Source organism: Athene noctua, chromosome 2 (genome assembly GCF_965140245.1).
Source record: "Athene noctua chromosome 2, bAthNoc1.hap1.1, whole genome shotgun sequence".
Taxonomy (NCBI): Eukaryota; Metazoa; Chordata; class Aves; order Strigiformes; family Strigidae; genus Athene; species Athene noctua.
The window spans coordinates 129,964,022-129,985,838 of record NC_134038.1 but is presented as its reverse complement, the minus strand read 5'-3'; the positions used below and the strand labels follow the sequence as shown (position 1 = coordinate 129,985,838).

The 21,817-nt window shown below is 41.4% G+C and overlaps 1 protein-coding gene and 1 non-coding gene across 2 annotated transcripts in view; one reads left to right on the top strand and one right to left on the bottom strand.

Annotated features, from left to right (window-relative positions):
* The first annotated feature begins 790 nt into the window (after window positions 1–790).
* TRNAN-GUU (transfer RNA asparagine (anticodon GUU)) lies at window positions 791–864 on the top strand. Its single transcript has one exon. It is a non-coding gene; the product is annotated as a tRNA-Asn (tRNA).
* Window positions 865–13,023: 12,159 nt separating this feature from the next.
* The window catches only part of COL1A2 (collagen type I alpha 2 chain), a 42,059-nt gene continuing 33,265 nt past the window's right edge, over window positions 13,024–21,817 (bottom strand). Inside the window, exons 41-52 of the mRNA XM_074900295.1 lie at window positions 21,318–21,425; window positions 20,800–20,907; window positions 19,094–19,147; window positions 18,881–18,988; window positions 18,649–18,702; window positions 18,187–18,294; window positions 17,457–17,510; window positions 17,220–17,327; window positions 16,569–16,815; window positions 15,964–16,154; window positions 14,630–14,872; window positions 13,024–14,072 (exon numbers count right to left, since the gene is read on the bottom strand). Of these exons, the coding sequence (XP_074756396.1) occupies window positions 13,926–14,072; window positions 14,630–14,872; window positions 15,964–16,154; window positions 16,569–16,815; window positions 17,220–17,327; window positions 17,457–17,510; window positions 18,187–18,294; window positions 18,649–18,702; window positions 18,881–18,988; window positions 19,094–19,147; window positions 20,800–20,907; window positions 21,318–21,425 (1,530 nt within the window). The 3' untranslated portion in view covers window positions 13,024–13,925. The remainder of the gene's footprint in view (window positions 14,073–14,629; window positions 14,873–15,963; window positions 16,155–16,568; window positions 16,816–17,219; window positions 17,328–17,456; window positions 17,511–18,186; window positions 18,295–18,648; window positions 18,703–18,880; window positions 18,989–19,093; window positions 19,148–20,799; window positions 20,908–21,317; window positions 21,426–21,817) is intronic.

Genomic DNA, 21,817 nt, shown 5'->3' with positions numbered 1-21,817 from the left:
TATAACTTAAAAGCAAATATAAAAATGTGAAGGTGTGACTAGTTTATGGGACAAAAGTTAAAATGGAGAAGTCAAAGTAGGAGAAGCTTTATTTGTGAACTTAAAATTGTAATTGACTGTTATGGACACAAGTGAAAAAATACACTTTTTTGAAATTATTAAGTGTCTTGTCAACTCTGATTTTTCCAAGCAAGTGATATTTATACACTTAATTATGTAATGGTCTTTGAGGTATGAAAACCAAGCTGTATTAGAAATTGAAGAAGACAGTTTTTATGAAGGTATCTTGAGAAGGTAATTTCTAACAGAACTTGATATAACTCTGAATCTTTTGAATTATGGTAATTTCCCCAGTTTCTTTAAACCAGTTTGTAATTTGTTGGAACTGAGCATGCTTGACTGTGGTTCAGGGAGGAAAATATCCCTATCTGTTGATTTTGATAGTGAGAGATCAAGCCTTTGGAGGGGGGCTCTTTTCTTACTACTAACAGGGAGACCCTGCCACCTAGTACATTTTCTCCAGTAGGAACAATCTTATTTATTTTTCCATTGTAATTTCTTCCTGGGATTTGCAGGGTGCCGTTGAGTAGTTTTTACTTAGATCCTATATGAAATAGTCAGCTACAATGAAACATTGTATTGTAAGGTTTTTTTCAGTTTGAAAGGTTCTAGGATATAGTAGGATTCAGTGCAGAGTATCTCTGTTACTTGGAACCAATGTTTTCAGGAAGGTAATTTTATTTTAAGACAGAAAATTATTTTTTATTATGAAGATAATTGTGACTAGGGAGTCTCTGTGGCGCAATTGGTTAGCGCGTTCGGCTGTTAACCGAAAGGTTGGTGGTTCAAGCCCACCCGGAGACGTAATGCATTTCTTCTGCCTGTGACAGGGGGATTGGAAGTAGATGGTCTTTAAGTTAGTTCCCTTCCAACCCAGATCATTCTATGCAACTGTAGAAAACAAATTCTTTGTTAACATCAGGCTCATTAAAACACTAGTTTGCTGAAGTATCAGCAATGGATTAACAGACTCATATATTTCCATGGGTCATTATTTAAAGATGAAATTGCATAGAAATAGTTTAATTTAAGCAGAATATTACAGAGTGTTCCTTAGGTCTCACATTGTTCTGTCATATCTGCTTGTCTGCATGGTGCTCTGTTGTGTTGCTGTGAGCTCTATGTATTCTTATGATTTTGAAATGTAAACATATATATACAAACTATCAACATGGTATACTGTGCACCTTAGGCTTAGCAAAGATTTGTCATTGAGGAATTAACAGATAGCTGAGTAGTCATGCCAGTTCCAGAAAATTCGTGTAAAAGCCTGCTGAGTTGGAATCTGCAGGACAGTTGTTAATGTTTGCTTCTAGCTTTAAATCTCCTGGGCATGTCACACTTTAATAATTGCTAAACCCTAAAACCAGAACAAATCCATATGCAGTGAAACCACTGAAGCCCATATCCTTCAGCAGGTCTCTCTTGTTATCATTTTATGAGTCAGCCCTTATTTTACAGGAAAAACTGATGGGGCTCTCTCCACTGCCCATCTGACTGTTTTCCTGATGTGTACAAGAATTTAATCTTTTTGAGATGTCTTCCTTTCTATAGTGCTGGAGCATAAGGATCTAAATACTAGGAAAGAGGCAATCAAAATGCTGGTTTCAAAGCTGAAGGCAAAAACTCTAGCATACTATCGACTTGGGAGCAGGAAGGAGACATTTAGCTGGTAAAGAGGTGAGCCAAGAAAAAATGCTGGCCTTGATCTATGTGCAAAAGAGCAGCTAATAAAACCAGAGATCTTTGGTCTGGCTTTGACAGAGCGTTTCCACTCTACAAACAAGGCTCCCGTCTTAAAACACCTTCTGGTTTTCAGCAGATGGCTCTATGTCCTCAAGGTGGCAGAAGAGTGCAAAACAACTTGAAAACAGGAAAGAATTCCCAGCTGTTTTTCAACAAACTTGATGTAGATCATATCAGATAATCAGTTTAAAATTGTTATTTTTTAGAAGATCATGCTATTATAAATTTCAGAGCTTCATATAGTAAAAGGCTATGAGTTTAACTGAAATATCTATTAAACCATGTTAAGAAGCAAGTGAAAGGGTCAATAGGAATAAATTCTTCATGTTCTGTTTGAACAGTGCACTATCATGTTTGTGACAAAGTAAAGGAGTAGTTTAGACAAAGCCCACAGAAAACAGCTACTGAGTTGTTGCATATGACATTTCTACTGTGTTTATGTAGAATTAACATAGAGAACAGTTTATACACTAATCTTCTGAAGCAGCGGATAAGGAGAAGATAAGAACATTGATATGGACCTGGAAAGAAAGTGAGAGAGAAACTCAGTTAATCCAAAGGTCAGTCATTGGCCTGTAATTTTATTAACAAGGTGATCACACCTGGAATAGATACCCAACTCTTATTACAAAGAAGTGATCTGTGAGATCCTGATCTACAGAGAACAGTAAAGTCTTTGGAGATGGTAATAGCATTGTATACAGGGGCAGAGAAACACTGGCTTAAACATGAGCAAGGTCTGAGAAACAGTATTGTTTACTATTGGACATGCTTGTCAAAATGGATGTTTAATGAGTAAACCGACCAGAGAAGGTGCCCTGCTGGATCTCCTCTTTGTGAGCAGGGAAGGGCTGGTGGATGACATGGAGGTTGGAGGCCGACTAGGGCACAGCGATCATGAAATAATAGTTCTCTATTCTTAGAGAGGCCAGCAGAGGGCTAAGCAGAACTGACATCCTGGACTTCAGAAGGGCTGACTTTGGCTTGTTTAGTCACCAGCTTGAAAGGATCCCCTGGGAGACTCTCCTGAAGGGTGTAGGGGCCCAGGAAGGCTGGGCACTCTTTAAGAAGGAAGTGTTAATGGCAGAGGAGCAGGCGGTCCCCAGGTTCTGTAAGAGAAGCTGGCGCCAGAGGAGACTACCCTGGCTGAACAGGGACCTTTGGCTGCAACTCAGGGAGAAAAGGAGAGTTTACAGCATTTGGAAGAAGGGGCTAGTGACTCACAGTGGTTACAGAGAGGCTGTGAGGCTATGCAGGGTGGAAATCAGAAGGTCTAAAGCCCAACTGGAAATTAATTTGGCCTCTGCAATCAAGGATAACAAGAAAAGTTTCTATAAGTATGTCAGTAGCAAAAGAAAGTCCAGGGATAGTCTCCATCCCCTGCTAGATGTGGGAGGAAACATGGTAACAAGTGATGAGGAGAAGGCTGAGGTGCTTAATGCCTTCTTTGCCTCAGTCTTTAATAACAAGACTAGTTGTATTGAGGGAATCCAGCCTCCTCAGCCAGAAGACAGAGACTGGGAGAACAACCCCCCCACAATCCAGGAGGAGACAGTCAGTGACCTGCTGCATCACACAGACACACACAGGTCTATGGGACCAGATGGGATACACCCGAGGGTGCTGAAGGAGCTGGCTGGGGTGCTCGCCAAGCCGCTTTCCATCATTTACCAGCAGTCCTGGCTGACCGGGGAGGTCCTGACTGATTGGAAATTGGCCAATGAGACACCCATCTATAAGAAGGGTCGGAAGGATGATCCAGGAAATTACAGGCCTGTCAGCTTGACATCAGTTCCCGGGAAGCTGATGGAGCAGCTCATCCTGAGTGCCATCACACAACACATGTGGGACAACCAGATGCTCAGGCCCAGTCAGCGTGGGTTTATGAAAGGCAGGTCCTGCTTGACAAACCTGATCTCCTTCTACGACAGGGTGACCTGCTTATTGGATGAGGGAAAGGCTGCGGGTGTTGTCTACCTTGACTTTAGCAAGGCTTTTGACACCGTTTCCCACAGCATTCTCCTGGCAAAAATGACTGGTTGAGGTTTGGACAATCGCACACTTCGCTGGGTAAAAATCTGTCTGGATGGCCGGGCCCAGAGAGTTGTGGTGAACGGAGTTAAATCCAGTTGGCGGCCGGTCACGAGTGGTGTCCCCCAGGGCTCGGTGTTGGGGCCACTCCTGTTTAACATCTTCATTGATGATCTAGACGAGGGGATCGAGTGCACCCTCAGTCAGTTTGCAGATGACCCCAGGTTGGGTGGGAGTGTTGATGTGCTCGAGGGTAGGGAGGCTCTGCAGAGAGACCTGGACAGGCTGGAGCCATGGGCTGAGGCCAACTGGAGGAGTTTCCATAAGGCCAAATGCCGGGGGCTGCCCTTGGGCCACAACAACCCCCAGCAGTGCTACAGGCTTGGGGAGGAGTGGCTGGAGAGCTGCCAGTCAGAGAGGGACCTGGGGGTGTTGATTGACAGCCGGCTGAACAGGAGCCAGCAGTGTGCTCAGGTGGCCAAGAAGGCCAATGGCATCCTGGCTTGTGTCAGCAATAGCGTGGCCAGCAGGGACAGGGAAGGGATCTGAGCCCTGTACTCGGCACTGGTGAGGCCGCACCTCGATTCCTGTGTTCAGTTTTAGGCCCCTCACTCCAAAAAGGACATTGAATGACTCGAGCGTGTCCAGAGAAGGGCAACGAAGCTGGTGCAGGGTCTGCAGCACAGGTCGTATGGGGAGCGGCTGAGGGACCTGGGGGTGTTTAGTCTGGAGAAGAGGAGGCTGAGGGGAGACTTTATCACCCTCTACAACTACCTGAAAGGAGGGTGCAGAGAGATGGGGATGAGTCTCTTTAACCAAGTAGAAAGCGACCGGACAAGACGGAATGGCCTCAAGTTGCACCAGGGAAAGTTCAGACTAGATATTAGGAAGCTTTTCTTTCCAGAAGGGGTTGTTAGGCATTGGAATGGGCTGCCCAGGGAGGTGGTGGAGTCCCCATCCCCGGAGGTCTTCAAGAGTAGGGTCGATTTAGAGCTTAAGGATCTGCTGTAGGTGGGAACTGTGCTAGGTGAACGGTTGGGCTAGATGATCTCCAGGGTCCTTTCCAACCTAGATGATTCTGTGATTCTGTAATGGCTCACCTGCAGGGGGGTGGGTGGGGATAGGAATGTCATTCCTGAATCTCCAGAAGAGATAAAAAGCTCATACTCAAAGGAGCTGAGGGCATCCCAGCTCAGGAGGAGGCAGCTGAAACGTTAGTTCCTATCACCTGGAGCCAGCCAAGGACATTGTCATCTCTAGGTGCAAGCCACCAGCTTGTCTTGCACAGGGGAGGAATTCTTAACCTTAACTCTTAAGATATTCAGCAAATTGGAGACTGCTAACTAAAACAAGTTTCAAAAGTTACAGGAACTCTATGAAATAAAGTATTTGAAATGAGTACCCCAGAACCAAATATGGAACTGAAAAAGTTCAAAGAACCTATTATATCTATTTGCAAATGAAAGTAGCTGAGGAAGATGAAGATGATACAGACTTTAATTCTGCTCTTTGTGTACTGTGAAGCAGGTGATCTGCATGGATTTGGCTTGCCCTCTGCTCCTCTTCAGAAAAAAAAAAAATCAGAAGTCCTTTGGATCTTATGGCAGAGTCTGGGGAACCGATCATTTCAGATATGTGCAGCTTCTGTAGGAACTGAAATTTTTGATGACTGTGGTAAACCAGTATACAGATAGGTACAGTAATAATAGCCATGGGTGTTCTTTTGAACTGAGGATTTAGAGTTAGTCTTATTACCTGTTAAATGCTGAAAAATAAACATTAAGAAGAAGGTAAAAAAGATTATCGACCAGAAACAATTGTATACATGAAAAGCATTTTGCCTAAATTAAGGAAGGCTTTGTGTGGGTGACTCTTCTTGACACATATTCTAGCCGTGTAGAGAGTTTACTCTTAGGGGAGTAAATGATTCCTGATTCCTTAGGGAATCAGGAGCAGAGACTAACACCTTGAGATGCTAAATAACTTAATCAAAAGATATTGGTAAACCTCTTCAAGCAAAATTGCCCAGAAAAACCTATAATCATGGAGGGAGGATTTCATGAAGACAAAACCCTGTCCTTTAGACCACTAAGTAGAGAACATTATTTCAGCAATTAGACTAGTGCATGATTTTGCCCAGGCCCAAGAACCTGGACTTATTTACTGCTTCTGGGAAGAGTACAAAAAGCATTTGGGTATGGTGGTGGGGTAATGGAAGAATCCACTTAAAAAAAAATTTTAAGTGTAGAGCTAGAAATGGCAGGGTGAGATAGTTTGCCATACCGGCGTTAAAGATGGAAGAAGGTGTGGAAGGAAGAAAGGGACAGATATTCCTTCAACAGGCATGAACATGGTAGAACCACTTGAACAGAAAACTGAAAACAAATTCTGTTTTTTAAAGGGAAATTTCTCATCACATTATGTAATTATGTAATTATGTCATTATTGCTATTTAATAGTATAATACCAGAATTAATCAATAATGTTCAAATTAAATGTAGTTAAATGGTTAATTGATTAATATAATTAATATTTACAATAATTATAACATCTAGTTATTACTACTATGTTATTTAGTTACTCAGACATCTTATTGTTCCTGTCAATCTTCAGGTAATCTAATTTTTTTTTTTTTTTTTTTGAAAGAGTATGAATAGGCTGAGGAAATGCTGCTCTCCTGGATAGTTTGAATTTTAACAAAATAGTTAAACCTCAAGACACGGGATCAAAGATCCCTTTCTTGGTTTCTGAAGTGAGAACTGAAAAAAGATGCATGATGATAGAAATATGAGGGCTGTGCCATTGCCTGCCTTTGCAGACAGTAAGTCAAGGCCCTATTCTCCCCTATTCTGACTTTGTAATATGGAGGAAAGATGTTCTTCACTCCTACCGTGGAGTTAATGCTTCAGAAACTTGATGCAGAGGGTGTTCATATCAAACACCCAAGAAATGCTACAGCTGGTGTGTTTTCATGGTAAGAGTCTTGGAACAGTGGTATTTCTGAAATAACCCTGTTGGTTGACTGGCAATTTGTGGAGGAAATTTTTGCCCTCCATCAGTGACGGGAGGGCATCCAAACCCATTCTCACCTCAAACTGGTTTGCTACCATCTTCCCCCATTATGAACTTCATGCTAACCCTGTATATATACTTGTGTAAAGCATAATTGTTGATGCCCAAGTCTCAGTGTGAGGTCTGGAGGCTAATTTAGTGGGTTGTGAGTGATTTACTCAAGTGTGGGTGCAGTTGTTAATGTCTTCCACTTACACTTTAGGACAAGGCTCTTTTTGCCTTGCAAAAATAACATTTAACCTTTCCAGAAGTGCAGACAACAGGAGGACAAAGTTGAAACCTTGCCCTGGATTTAGATATAATTACATAGTCCAGACTGATTCCAGTGTAAATGGATTGCTTAGAAAGAGAGGTGGTATAAAATTTTATTTCTCTGACCAATTTTCTTGTCTGAAAACACAGGGTATGCTCAAAGTCTAAGGCCCTGACCATGGGAGCTGAGTAAGCATCTAGCAATCTGTCAGGAAGATAGAGAGGAAGAAAGAGACACCTGTGAGATGCCATTTTCAATTTCCGTCCTTTCTGCCACTTGTGTGCTTATAAACCTCACAGCAGGATTGTGGGTCTGGATGAAGAGAAGGAACCCAGTTCTGCAGTGCAGAACTGTAAATTAACTCTGACCTGTTCCAGATCACTACCAAATGTACTGCATACCTAAAATGACAGAATTCTGTTTAATGGCAGCACCTTTGCACAGAGCTGGCTGCAGGAGATTGAGAGGTGAGTTACAGGCAGCGTGCTAACTAGAATTTGCCTTATTGGGGAGCTATTAATCAGATGAATTTCCATCTTCTGTTTCAGATTCATAGAACCTGACAACTGAAAGACTAAGATTGTTGTCTTGAATCTTTCCTACCCTGAGTGAGACTCCAGTTTGTGACCAGGAGCTTTCCTGGTTCGGATGGGTGTTCTTCCGATAAGCTAATATATTTTTAGCATGAGTTGTGATACTGGTATTTTGCAGAATTAGCCCGTGGGATATTCTTGGCCACAGGCAACTTCAGAAGATTTGGATAGTAACCATGACAGTGAATTCAGGAAAAAAACCCTAGAAAAATACTCCTTAGGGGCTGGTAATTAGAGTGTAGGTCAATAGGTGGTGCACTACGCGTGTGCAAACAATGGAGAACTGCTCTTGCTGTTTCTTGCTGTTAAGGGTCTTAAGAATTGGCTTTGGGGAAAATTTGTTTCATTTCACCCAAAGAACCAATTTCAGTAGCTTGAAAGCAGTAAGACAAAATAAAAAATATAGCTGTTTTAAGATGGTGTTGATAATAATTATTGGCATTAATTATATCTATTTCAAATGCTTGTGTTCAAAATGGCATTCAAATGTTCACAGAATCACAGAATCACAGAATCATCTAAGTTGGAAAAGACCTTGAAGATCATCCAGTCCAACCCTTAACCCAACACTGACAGTTCCCAACTACACCATATCCCTCAGCGCTATGTCAACCCGACTCTTAAACACCTCCAGGGATGGGGACTCCACCACCTCCCTGGGCAGCCCATTCCAATGCCTAACAACTCCTTCTGGAAAGAAATGCTTCCTAATATCCAGTCTAAACCTTTCCTGGTGCAACTTGAGGCCATTCCGTCTTGTCCGGTCGCTTTCTACTTGATTCAAGAGACTCATCCCCAGCTCTCTGCACCCTCCTTTCAGGGAGCTGTAGAGGGCGATGAGGTCTCCCCTCAGCCTCCTCTTCTCCAGACTAAACACCCCCAGGTCCCTCAGCCGCTCCCCGTACGACCTGTGCTGCAGACCCTGCACCAGCTTCGTTGCCCTTCTCTGGACACGCTCGAGTCATTCAATGTCCTTTTTGTAGTGAGGGGCCCAAAACTGAACACAGGAATCGAGGTGCGGCCTCACCAGTGCCGAGTACAGGGCTCAGATCCCTTCCCTGTCCCTGCTGGCCACGCTATTGCTGACACAAGCCAGGATGCCATTGGCCTTCTTGGCCACCTGGGCACACTGCTGGCTCCTGTTCAGCCGGCTGTCAATCAACACCCCCAGGTCCCTCTCTGACTGGCAGCTCTCCAGCCACTCCTCCCCAAGCCTGTAGCACTGCTGGGGGTTGTTGTGGCCCAAGGGCAGCCCCCGGCATTTGGCCTTATGGAAAGTCCTCCAGTTGGCCTCAGCCCATGGCTCCAGCCTGTCCAGGTCTCTCTGCAGAGCCTCCCTACCCTCGAGCAGATCAACACTCCCACCCAACCTGGTGTCATCTGCAAACTGACTGAGGGTGCACTCGATCCCCTTGTCTAGATCATCAATAAAGATGTTAAACAGGAGTGGCCCCAACACCGAGCCCTGGGGGACACCACTCATGACCGGCCGCCAACTGGATTTAACTCCGTTCACCACAACTCTCTGGGCCCGGCCATCCAGCCAGATTTTACCCAGCAAAGCGTGTGCCCATCCAAGCCAGGAGCAGCCAGTTTCACCAGGACAATGCTGTGGGAAACGGTGTCAAAAGCCTTGCTAAAGTCAAGGTAGACAACACCCGCAGCCTTTCCCTCATCCAATAAACAGGTCATCCTGTCGTAGAAGATCAGGTTTGTCAAGCAGGACCTGCCTTTCATAAACCGACGCTGACTGGGCCTGAGCATCTGGTTGTCCTGCATGTGTTGTATGATGGCACTCAGGATGTTGTTGTATTTGTTTGTTTTGATACTTATATTTGGCTTAATGAGAATCATTATTTCATGAGTAGTTAGAGAGTAGACTTAAACACGGAATCATGCTCATGTAATACCTGTATTCAACCACCTATTTTCTAGGAAAGAACAGAGTGCTGGAATAAAAATAGACATATTTTAGAGATAGTAATTTCTGTGGAAGATCTTAATTTATACACCTGTAGATTGCATTCATTTTGCATCTGAATTTTACAGGGAAGAATACATAAAATTAGCAGGTTTTTAATGAGCTTGGCATGAAGCATGAGTAAAGCTATATGAATTAGAGATTCATTCTGTTAGTATGTCTAAGAATTGCTTTATTAAAACTTGCTGTTGTGTCATTGTTTGAAATTGGTTTACATGATTCTTACACTGTAGAACACCTCATCAGGTGGGTGGTAGGACAGCAGCTTGTAGGAGAACCTGTCTGAAACCACTAAGCACTACAGCAAAACTAATCAAAAGTCTCGTCAAAAGATGCAACTTAAGCCTGTGTGGTTGAAGTGTAGATCTGTTAATCTGTTAATGTTGTTTTGTCACTTACTTGTGTTAAAGGAAATTTGTCTATCCATAGTCTTTAGCACAGTATTCATATTTTAAACTGATAAACACAGATCATTAAGATAATTGTCAGTGGCTCATGATTCTCTTCCGAGGGAAGCAGACTGCACAGTTACAACTGTCCCTTCTACAGCCGCTTTCCAGGTTTTGAGTTTCTTTTTGCTTTGCATTGGTTGAATTTACAGTGTTCTCATCACCTCTGTTTTTTACCTACTTGTGCCACGTTCATGCAAAAGCACATGCTACACAGATCCCAGTGTGCTGCCAGCTGAGACTGCTGAAATGGGAAGCAGTATCTATCAGGTTGACACTGGACCCAGGAAAGCAAGTTATGCTCGAGGGGAGCAGGGAAAAGGGAGACTAAATTCATCACCCCCTGGCAACTGCTGTTTTGTTTGAATGCTGTTGATCCAAATGATTCCCCTACATACTGGGATCACAGGCTGACAGAGGGAATTGTGCTTACGGAAATATGTGCTTATAAAGGTGCAAACCAGCCCCAAAAGCTGTTGCCTATTACAGCTAGTAAAATTCAGGTGTCAAGATCACCGTGTAGCAAGCCCAGTCCATACATGCAGAGGCACTTTAAACACTTCTGAAGACTTTTTAGTAAGATTTATTCCTTTACAGGAAGAAATATTTGCACCAGAGGCTCCAGCTGCAGCAATTCGTAGCGCCTACTGACAGGAACCTTTTAATCTCTGTTTATCTCCCAGAGAGATGGCGTAAGAGCTGGCAGACAGGACACATTTATTGATGTCTCTCAGATTCCAAGGAAGAAAATGGTCTGAATGCTGCAGTACTTTCATTCACACAGGTGCACCACAGCTGAGCACTGTGCATGTCAGTGGCTCCTTAGTCTCTCTACCCAGCTCCAGAAATTCTCTACCTATGCAGTACAGTCAGGGCTTGCTGCAAACTTTATCACTTGGTTACTCCAGCTGTTTTTCTTTCCTTCCAGGTTTCTTTCTTGTTCCAGTGCAAACTTTAATCTATTTTAACCCTTTTGTTTTAGCTAATTTATGCTACTGATCCGGTTGCATTACTGCTGATGCATACCTGCTGATGATTAAATTCTCCAGAGATAATCCTTGCAGGGAGACAGACCACTCCCAAAGGTGATTAAACTTGCTTTACCAGAAGTTTATTGAGCATTTTATATTCCTGAAATTAGACAATATGAAGGCTCCCTTCCCTGTCTGCTCTTCATCTCATTTTCAGATATAATCCTCGAGAGGAAAGACAGTTTATTCAACAGTGTACACAGCATAAACAAAATACTTATTGTGCAAGCAAGTTCTGATGAGCTGAAAACCTGCTGGCCAAACTGAGTATCTTCTCAGTGCTGATGAGGCTAGAAGTGGTGAGGTAGGTGCTATGTATTTCCTCTGGTTTAATTTCCAAATAAGTCTACTTTTGTGACAAAGGTGTGTAAACACAGAATTTGGATGTTACCAGTGGGCTGGTAGAAAGGAATTGTTCTTTGCCTAGCAGGACATGCTGTGGAACAGATCAGAGAGCAAAGGAGAAATCAGAAGATGACAAAATGACAGCATTTGCCCTTTGTTGTTTCTTTTCTAAACCTCAAGTGTTACTTTAACTCTTTTTTTTTTTCCCTGCCCGGGTGCAATAGTCCACCTCCCAGTCCTAGCAATAACCTTTGCATACATCCTAGCAGATTACATAGACTGAGGGATGTAATTTCATCTTTTTGCTCCTTGTAGAAACTTCCTGGCTTGTAGATAACCTACATGAAAAAATAAACTCTTACCATTTTAAAGCATTTAATTATTTTCTTTTTACAACAACACAAAAATTGTATTTTGAAATACTAACACTTTAAGAATCATCATGGTCTAATGAATACATTTTCAGGTATTTACCTGCAGTATGTTTAACTCGCTTAAGAAAAGATGGGGTGTATTTTATCATGGCAATTCCCCTTTTACTAAATCAGCACACAGCTGTGGGCACATAGTAGCTGCACTTAGGCCATGTTTTGATATTTGACCTTTTTTCCTTAATCAATTCATTGCAAGCAAGAATGAAAAACTTTCTTTAGAAACAGTTTTTAGTACTTAATCCTCCTTGCACCATTTGGAGCTGCCTTCATCTTCAGACTCTCAGCTGCTAACCTTTGGAGTGGTGCTTTCTTCTGGTTACAGGGACCTTTTACTTCATGCTTCCCTTCAGGGAACTGCTGGCTTCCTGCTGACTAAGCTTGTCTCAGCTTTTCTCCTTACCTGCTTTTGCTGTTGTCTTCATGGTCATTTGTGTGTCCTCCCAAGTTCTTTCCCAGTTCCAAAACCACAGCTGTTGGAATTTCAGTTCGGTTAGGGTTTTCAGAAAAGCACTGTGTGGTAGTGGTCTCTTAAATGGCCTCCGATAGGAACAGTTTTTGCTTCTCGTAGTGTTTTTTGTGATAGTAAATTAGGTTATCAAGAGCAGATAGTTCTGTGTCTCACACAGGACTGAATAAGCTGTAAGGCCCTAACAAACGCTGATCACCCTGATAAGACAACTAAATTTAGAGATTCCTTGTCTGGACTTTCGCACACCATTTCAAAAGCACGCAAGCACAGTTCTGCTGATTACAGCACAGCATCAGCCAGCACAGTTTTCTTAACACCAAGGAGCTTTCTGTTTTCAAGCGTGAGACAGAAGCTTTGTTTTCCTTCTACCTTTAAGTGAGAAGATGATCCTTCTTTCAGCCATTAGTTCTGCTTAGCATTTGGAAAAAAGGAATGAATGATTTCTGCTTCTTAACTTCTCATACTATGAGGCACAGAGTTACTGAATTTCTTGTGGACTTTTCAGAAGGTGGTGTTGAAATGAAGAGTTGTCAGTTGCACCCTGAAGACAGTTGTAGGCAGTCTTTGAATGCTCTAAGCAAATGTTTTACAGCAATGGGCTAAGATAGTTGCAGTAATGAAAATGTATTGTAAATTCTGGGTATGAATATCTGCCACTGCATCTAAGCAAGTAACTTAACTCATTAGTTTCTTTTGGAACACTGGACATGCTTTATTTCATTTTTTTCACAATTTATTTAAACATCTCACATATACAAAATACATTTTCTTTCTTTTTTTTGAGAAATGATGAATTTTTTTTTTTACCCATTGTAGAAGATGGAAATGAGATTTGAAAACAGGAGCACCCGATTTTGGAGGAAGAGGACAAAGATGAGGAAAAATGATCCACATGCTTAAGCTGCGGGTGAGACAGGACATTCTACGTTTTGAGACAGACTTCAAAGAAACAGAGAAGTGATACTTTAAATGCTACTAGCACCATCAAAGTTCAAGTATTGGAAAGATACTCTGTAATAATGCAATTAGCACCACTGTATTTTGAGTGGAACTGAAAGTACCTCAGATCATATAGAGAAGTACCTACAAAAGATGTGGATCACACTTGATTTAGTGTATGAGGTAGTTTAAACCTTTGGAAGTTGTGGTTTTAAACTTCCTCCGTGGAAGATATTCAAAGGCCACAAGTGGTGCAGACTTTCATATTTTTTATTTTGTTTTTTTTTCTTTACAAAGGTTGACATTTCCCAAAGCAAGGTGTTAAATCTTGAAAGACTTCCAAGTCCTTTTGGGGCTGAATTAAATTTCATTGCACAATGCTCCAATCAATTCTTCTCCTTCTCTTTCGCCCAGAGTTTAAGCAAGTAGATGAACAGAAGAAATGGAAGGAGTCAGCTTTCATTATAAAAAGAAATGACAAGAGAATAATTTGGGAGAGGCTTTAAGTTAATTTTAGTTCGTTCATTTGAAACAGACTGGGCCAATGTCCAAACCGAATTCTTGGTCAGCGCCGCCAATATCCAAAGGTGCAATGTCAAGGATGGGCAAGCGAGATGGCTTATTTGTTCTGTATTCAATGATTGTTTTGCCCCATTCATTGTTCTTTCTCTGCAAAAGAAGATTCATTACAATTGTTATTGCATTGTTCGTAGTATTAAGAATTGTTTCACCTGAATGGATACCTTCTGGGAGACTTTCATATTAATTTTGCTGCCATTGTTTGCAAATCAGATACCCATATCCAACTATTTAGGTCTCTGATACAGAGAGGATATTTACTTTAATCTTCTGAAGTCATATGCGTGATGCTCTACATAAACTACCACATTGTTCACACTGATGTTAAATCCTTAGAGAACTCTGCCTGAGATTTTCAGGACTTCTACAGCTTGTGCACTATTTTCTCATCAGTCTTCAGCTTACACAGATTTTGGGAAAAGCATTTTCTTTCTTGCCACACTGCACAGTACAAGGTAGGATTTGTTTGTATCCCAGTCCTTCCCACTTGTTAATGATCTGGCATAGTTAGTTTTGTAGGCTATTTATCTGGGTAAAATTTTGCTGGTCTGGCTGATAATCCAATTCTGAATCAAAGCACAGCTCTGTCCCTAATCACATGCTTAAGCATGGGCAATTATTGTGCCCATGGTTCCTGCATTACTTACGGAGCAGCCATCCACAAGAACGCTGAAAGTGAATCTGCTGTTGCCTTCAGCTCGAAGTTCGACGTCGTTGGATCCCTGCAGTATAACCGCCTTTTTAAGGTTGCCAGTTTCCTCATCCATGTAGGCAATGCTGTTCTTGCAGTGGTAAGTGATGTTCTGGGAGGCATGGTTGGCCAGCAGACGCATGAAGGCAAGTTGGGTGGCCATATCCTTTGAGGTCACTCCTTCATCATTGTATTCAAACTGAAAACCAGAAAGAAACAAAGTCATTTGTACTGCTGGGGAAAGGTGGATGTTTGCAATGGAAGTATGTGATATTTACTCTAGAAACATTAAAAAAAAAATCTTGTAAGTCTGCAATCACTTGTCTGTTGCAACTCCAGAGCCAAAGAGCATCAAATAAAACTAGTAGGTGGTGAGTTGCAACCAGACATGGGAGGATGTAGTTAAATTGTAGGACTCTGTTCCAAGATAATATTAGCAGTTTATATGGATTCAAAGACAAGATCAGACAAGTTCACAGAAGAGAAATCTATTGTTTCCATAGATACACAGAAATACCCGTCTCAAGAAAACCCTGATTTTTTTTTTTTTTTTTTTTTGAGTCTAATAGAATAGCGTCTGTGGATATTACAAATGTTTACTTCATTCTTCTATTATTTTACAGTATCTACTTTCAGCCACTGTAACAAACGGGACCCAAGACTGATCACAGTGGGTCAGAACAGTCTAATGTTCCTCATATTAGAGATCCTGGGCATTGCAATTTCATCATAATTTCATTTAAGACTTATGTAATTAGATCTCCTTAGCTGTACAAAAGTGATACATTTGCAATTGGCTCATACAGCGTCTAACATGCAAGTAGACATATTTTTTTACTTACACTGGCAATTCTGAATGTTACAGTGGCATACACTCAGAATCTGTGATGTGTAATACAAGTATCTTTCCAGGAACAGTGTCATATGTAAAAAAATCTCAATTAAAAGAATAAGCAAAGATGGTTTTTGTACTTTTTCAGACAGTTTCTGGACTGTCTTTATTCTAATGTACCGTATTTCAGTTCAGGCATCCCTTAGCAATAGCCATTAGCCAAGCTGAATTGATCATTTGCAGATACCAAGAAAAATTGGAATAATACTGAGAAATCCTTTTAGCTAATTGTGATCCAAACCAGAACTGAAGCTCTATTCCCTTGAGATAAAAAATAGTTCCCTTTTTCTTAGTAACCCTCTAAGAGTGTTTAATTTATGTGTTTGCTTGCTGAGAGTCAGTGAATTGGGAATTATTCACGGAGCAGTGTAGGAATCATCCTCTCATACATCACTTACCTGGCTGCCACCATTGATAGTTTCACCAAACCATACGTGCTTCTTGTCCTTGGGATTCTTGTTGATGTACCAATTCTTAGTGGGAATATGATCAGGGTTGGCATGGATGCAAGTCTCACCAGTGGCAAAGTCACAGTATGCTCTAATGGCATCTGCAGAGCAGCCTTGGTTAGGATCAATCCAGTAGAAGCCTGCCGTTGAAGAAAGAAATGTGAACGATAGTTCTTTCAGCCTAACATTTGCATTCAGTTTATATTCATTTGTTTGATATAGAAACTCAGAGAGAAGTCATAAATATCACAACTAGATACAATATTAAGGTGATAACTGGGATAAATATATATATTAGATTGTTAATGTATAAGAAACTGTATTTGAAAGATAGGGTTAAATATTTTCCTCTTATTTTGAAAAATTATTGCCATAATCATGCTATAAAGAGCTTTTCAGAATGTCCTTATATCTATTTTCAGTGGAGGCAGAGAGAACTTCACTGATCATTTAGTATTTTCACTGGGTGGCCAAGGATACCATTCATCAAAGCCAGCTAATAAGCTGAAAGCACTCCCTAAGCCAGAAGGGGCAAGTATCTGGCACTAACGTACCGCTGGTCCATTCTGGGTGGCTAAGTCTTAGGTCACGGCATGTGCGAGCTGGGTTCTTTCTGGAGCCTTCTGGGGTCAGCAGGGTCTCAATTTGGTTGTTCAATGTCTTCAGAGTGGCATCAACTTCATAATCCTTGGGTCTGAGAGAAGGCTGATCAGCCCGGTAGTATTCTGCATCGTAGCCAACTTCATATCCACCACCATTGGGACCAGGGGGACCAGGGGGACCAGGAGGACCAGGAGGACCCTAAAGTTTTTCAAAAGCAAAAGACAAGAAGCATTCTATTAGACATATGGTTCTCTCAATTAAATGCTTCCACACATGCAAAGGGCTAGTTAACTCCTAGCACCCTTAGCTCTAATCTGAGGCAGCACATGTGGACTTGTCCTGTGGTGACTACTATGGGCTCAAGCAGTAGAAGATGCATCTTCTTTGTGTATTTGCTGCCTGGCCATAAGGCATGAACAAGGACTTCAGGTTTAGGGCGATCAGGGAAGTGTTTAATGTTAAGTAACAACAGACATTTGGAAGTAGTTTCTTTTTTTAATAAATAACACCACATATTTTCCTAAATTGCAAAGCTTTTGAAGTGCTTTTCTTGTAATTCTGACATAAATGTGTTAAATGAACAAAAAATAAGTTATACTCACAGCAGGTCCTTGGCTACCATGAGAGCCACGCACACCAGCAGGGCCAATAGGTCCAGGGAGACCATTGCGACCATCTTTACCAGGAGGACCAGAAGGACCAGGTGGACCCTAAAAGGAAACTCGGTTTAATGACAGTAGGAAACACTACAAATAGTGATTAATATAAATGGAAGCGCACATATATATTGCACAGAAGGAATGGGAGAGTTATTTGAATATGCTTTTAAATTCACATACCCTTGGGCCAGCAGGGCCATTGTTACCAGGAGGACCTTGATCACCGTGTTGGCCCTATTGGGAAAGATACATGCATAGTCATTAAAAACATGCAGTGGCACACATCTGTATTTGCACGATTAAGAGGGAGCTATAGTCAGCATGTGTATTTGGGCTCAGAGAATAGGAGTCTAGAGCTAATGGCATTTATTACTGGAGCTGGGGTATAAAATGCCTGTTTTGGGGAGGAAGGAGAGACAGCAGAAAGAACTATTTAAGAGGATAACCTATGAAAGTCTCTGTATTGTTTCTTCAGATTTTCAGAGAGGGCTTTAAAATAAAAGTCAGAACTCCTAAAGGGGATACTAGAATTTAAAGGAAAAAAAAAATCTACACATTACTTCTGATTCTCTATGATACTAAGGCTTTACAATTCATGGCCAAAATAATAAATAATATTTAAAAAAAAGCAGAGCTTTTTGAACTCTGTGCTAGATAAGTGCAGCTGAGTTTCAGGACAGCTAATGGTACTCATAGTTCTAAATCCAACTATCAATGGCAATAGCAAAATTTGCCATTTCATGTGAAGAGCTTTGAGTGTTAAAGAGAATCTTATGGCCTTTGAAAGATGGTGCAGGGAGGAGTAAGTGGTATCAGCCTGCTGGGTTGTGCATATGTAATTCCACACCAAGGTGACCTTATTTCCCTTTTTTGCTCTTTATATGAAAAATCCTGAGAATCATTTACTTACAGCAAGACCAGGAAGACCCTGCAATCCATTGTGTCCCTTCAAGCCAGGCAGACCTCTATGCCCCTTATCACCAGGTTCACCTTTCTCACCACGCGGACCTTGTGGGCCCTAGGAAGGGATATAAGTATCAGAGGAATAAAATAGAAGGCTTCAAGTATATACCACTGTCAAAGCAAGAATTAAGTGTGAGCATTCTACACTGTGCCATGGGTTGCCCCTGATATATATATATATATATATATACACATATATACATTCTGTTAACACACCTGGGAAGAGTGTCAATCCCAAAAGCTTCAAGATCGGTCCCACAGGAGCAAGTACTGATTCAGATTCTAGATCTGTATTTACAGCTCCTTAAGTACTACTTTTTGGGCCCATATCTTGAGCAGTCATGAGTCCTTATTAATAAAACATGTTTTCTCACATCAGTGTGGTAATGTATTTAGAGATCAGACTTACAGCAAGACCTCTTGGACCAAAAGCACCAGCAGGACCGACAGCACCAACAGGACCCTGAAACGGGAATAGAAAATGCATGTCACTGCTGTATATTATACCTAATAAAGCTTCCATGCTCCATACATCCAAAGTAATTATCCATGTACTGTAGAGATTTGGTGTATAATGTATATGTATGATGGACAAATGTTAGTCCTGTGTCAATCGAAAGATTAAGGTGTCATCAACTTACAGGGTCACCACGGTTTCCAGGCTTTCCAGAAGGACCAACTTGGCCATGAGGACCAGGGGCACCCACAGCACCACTGGGACCAGGGTTACCAGGACCACCACGCTCACCCTGGGAACAAAGGATTGAAAAAGGAAAGACAGTGAGTTACTACTGACTTACATATATGAGAATATTTATTCCATGATTATGAAATAAAAGAAAAGAACAAGTTACCTTGAAACCAGGAGCACCATCACGGCCCGGAGGACCATCGTTTCCAGGATTGCCCTGTTAAAATACCATGAAAAAAATATTAAATTCCATCAGCCTTCGTCTCACACAGAACTGTGAGTCAGTCTAATTGCTCCCAATGAGAGTAAGACATTGAGATGGAATAGCATAAATCTTGAAGATAACAAACTCTTCCTTATAGATGCAACTCTCAAATCCCTTAAATGTATTCATGTTCTCAGAAAAGTAAGATGATCAAATATTTTAGGTTTTATGAGTTCAGCCTAGAAGAAAATTACTGGGTTTTGCTGTATTACTCTAAATGAAAAGCTCAAAACAATAGTGGTCTTCATCTAGCCTGCACTCTTGTGAAACTGAGACCTACTTTTTAGATGAAAAATGTCAGTGGCGAGAAAAGGACCTAAACAGTAGACACAGCTAAGTTACTTTGTTGTACTTCACAAGCTTAAATGGCTTCCTTTGTGAATGTTAATTTAACTTCAACTGTTTCACCAAGTACATTAGAAAACCTTTTCCTTCAGAAAATTCCAACTGAACAGAAAGTTTATTTCTTTTTAATTACCATTCTGTGATCTCTTGGAAATCCTGTAAGTCTCAGGACTTGCAGGAGACCTGTATTAACAGTGCTTCAGGTTATCAAATAAGCTTCCCTAATAAGGCTCAGAGAAAGCTTTATAACCTTATCCTAACAGGAGACAAGACAACACGTAGAGCCACTGTATGGATACCCTCCAAGGTGAACTACTAACTTGGATGGTTAAATTGAATGGGTAAGTTTATTTGCTGCTCTGTGAAGAGTTGGGAGCAGGGCCCTATCCTCCAGGTAATCCCCCATGAAGCAGGCATTAGAGGGAGCATTTTGTTCCACTCCAGTGTTCCCACATTTCCCCTTCTGCACAGGACTCAGGTCCTCCCTCTGCTGTGTTTTAACCTGCATTGATCTCTGCAGTTCAGCGGTAGCTGCCACACAGGCCAGAGTTCGTTCTGTCATGTTTTTAGCCTAGAAACATACTTTACATTTTGTGGCAAGGGAATGGACATTGAGAAACATTATGTCGCTCAGTCACAACATTACAGTGTATCTGTTTTGTTAGGACTCCAAAACAGTGATCACAAGTCCAGTAACTGATCTCCAACATTTTGTGTTATGTGATTCATATGCCTTTTGAGTGGGCCTTAAGTTAAAAAATGCTTTTTCTTTAATACCATGATTCACTAGATCCCTCAAGTAAAAGTGTCTGCAATTTTTATACTTCCCTGAAAGATATGCATATTGCATCTAACATGATGTTTAAGAAATTTTGATGATAACAAGCTTTCCTGATATAATCTCTATAGCCAAAACCTTATCCCCTGGGATGTACTATTTTCCCCAGTTCCAACAATGAAGTAATTCGTTCTCCACTCCATCTTTCTTGGCAATTAAGTAAAAAGTCAAAAGATTCTGACAGTGGCTCCAGGAGGCATTTCAGATACAACTTGTGCTGTGAAGAATCTGCCACCTAGCTGGGGATGGGGAGGGCAATCCATGTCTATTAGAATCCTGCTATAATTTTCCCTGAAGACACCAGAAGGTGCAAGTTTGCTAAGCAGAACAGTCTCCAGTTGCATCCATTTTTTCTGTGTATTTGTTTTTAGCTCAGAAAAAAATAAAGGCAATCCTGAAGAGGAAATAAGACATAACTTACATCACGACCAGCTTCACCAGGAGCACCATTTGGACCAGGAGAACCCACAGGACCAGAGGGACCACGAGCACCAGGAGGACCAGAAACACCCAGGGGTCCAGGTTCACCCTAATACAGAACAGTGGTAACAAAATGTGGCATTATAATACAACACAAACCATTCTTACAGAACTTTTGACCTTTGTCTAAGAGAAAGATTTCTCTGCAATTGATTCTGGAAGTAAAAAAGAACCAGGACATAAGAAACATATCTAACTATACCAAATATTATCTTAATTCTATATTTTCTACCTTTTCTATCTGAAACCTCTCATACCATTCAAAAATACACTCCCCTGCAGACAGTGTTGTTTGTCTACAGCAAGAAATAATTTCCTCACTGCTCTAAGTCTGTTAGGTTCATACCCTCTGTTTGCAGCAGCAGAATCTAGATCTCCTTTTACCCGGCTTCCCATAAGAGGAGACCTCAACTTTTTCTTTACACATATCTGTTTAAAGCAGTTAATTAATATACTCACTGTTGCTCCAGAGATGCCTGGAAGACCACGTTCTCCCCGAGACCCAGGCAGACCAAGGATACCAGGAGCACCAAGAATACCCTGAGGACCTGGGCTACCAGGAGGACCCTATGACATGAAGAGAATATTATTTACATTAACAGAGAAAAATCAATTTTATGGACCTCCACATTTCTTATTTGTTTTGCTCTATATAGTACCAACTGCTTTCCACGGGTGTCTGTGTGTGTCAGTGGTAGTTCCTGCATGGAAGAAGTTGCAACCAAGCCGTAAGACTTTAAACTCCAAAACTAAAGGTCTGTAAGAATGTAATGCCAGTTATACTCCCCTCACAATTGATTTCCAGTGAAAATGCTGTTTCTGAACATTAAACACATGCTTCTTCCTTTCCCATTCAGTAACAGTTGGTGATGCATAAAAACTGGAGTATTCAGTAAGAGAAGACAACTATGCGAGAGGATTCCACAGCAAAGAGACTGATGATGAAACAGCCTTAGAAG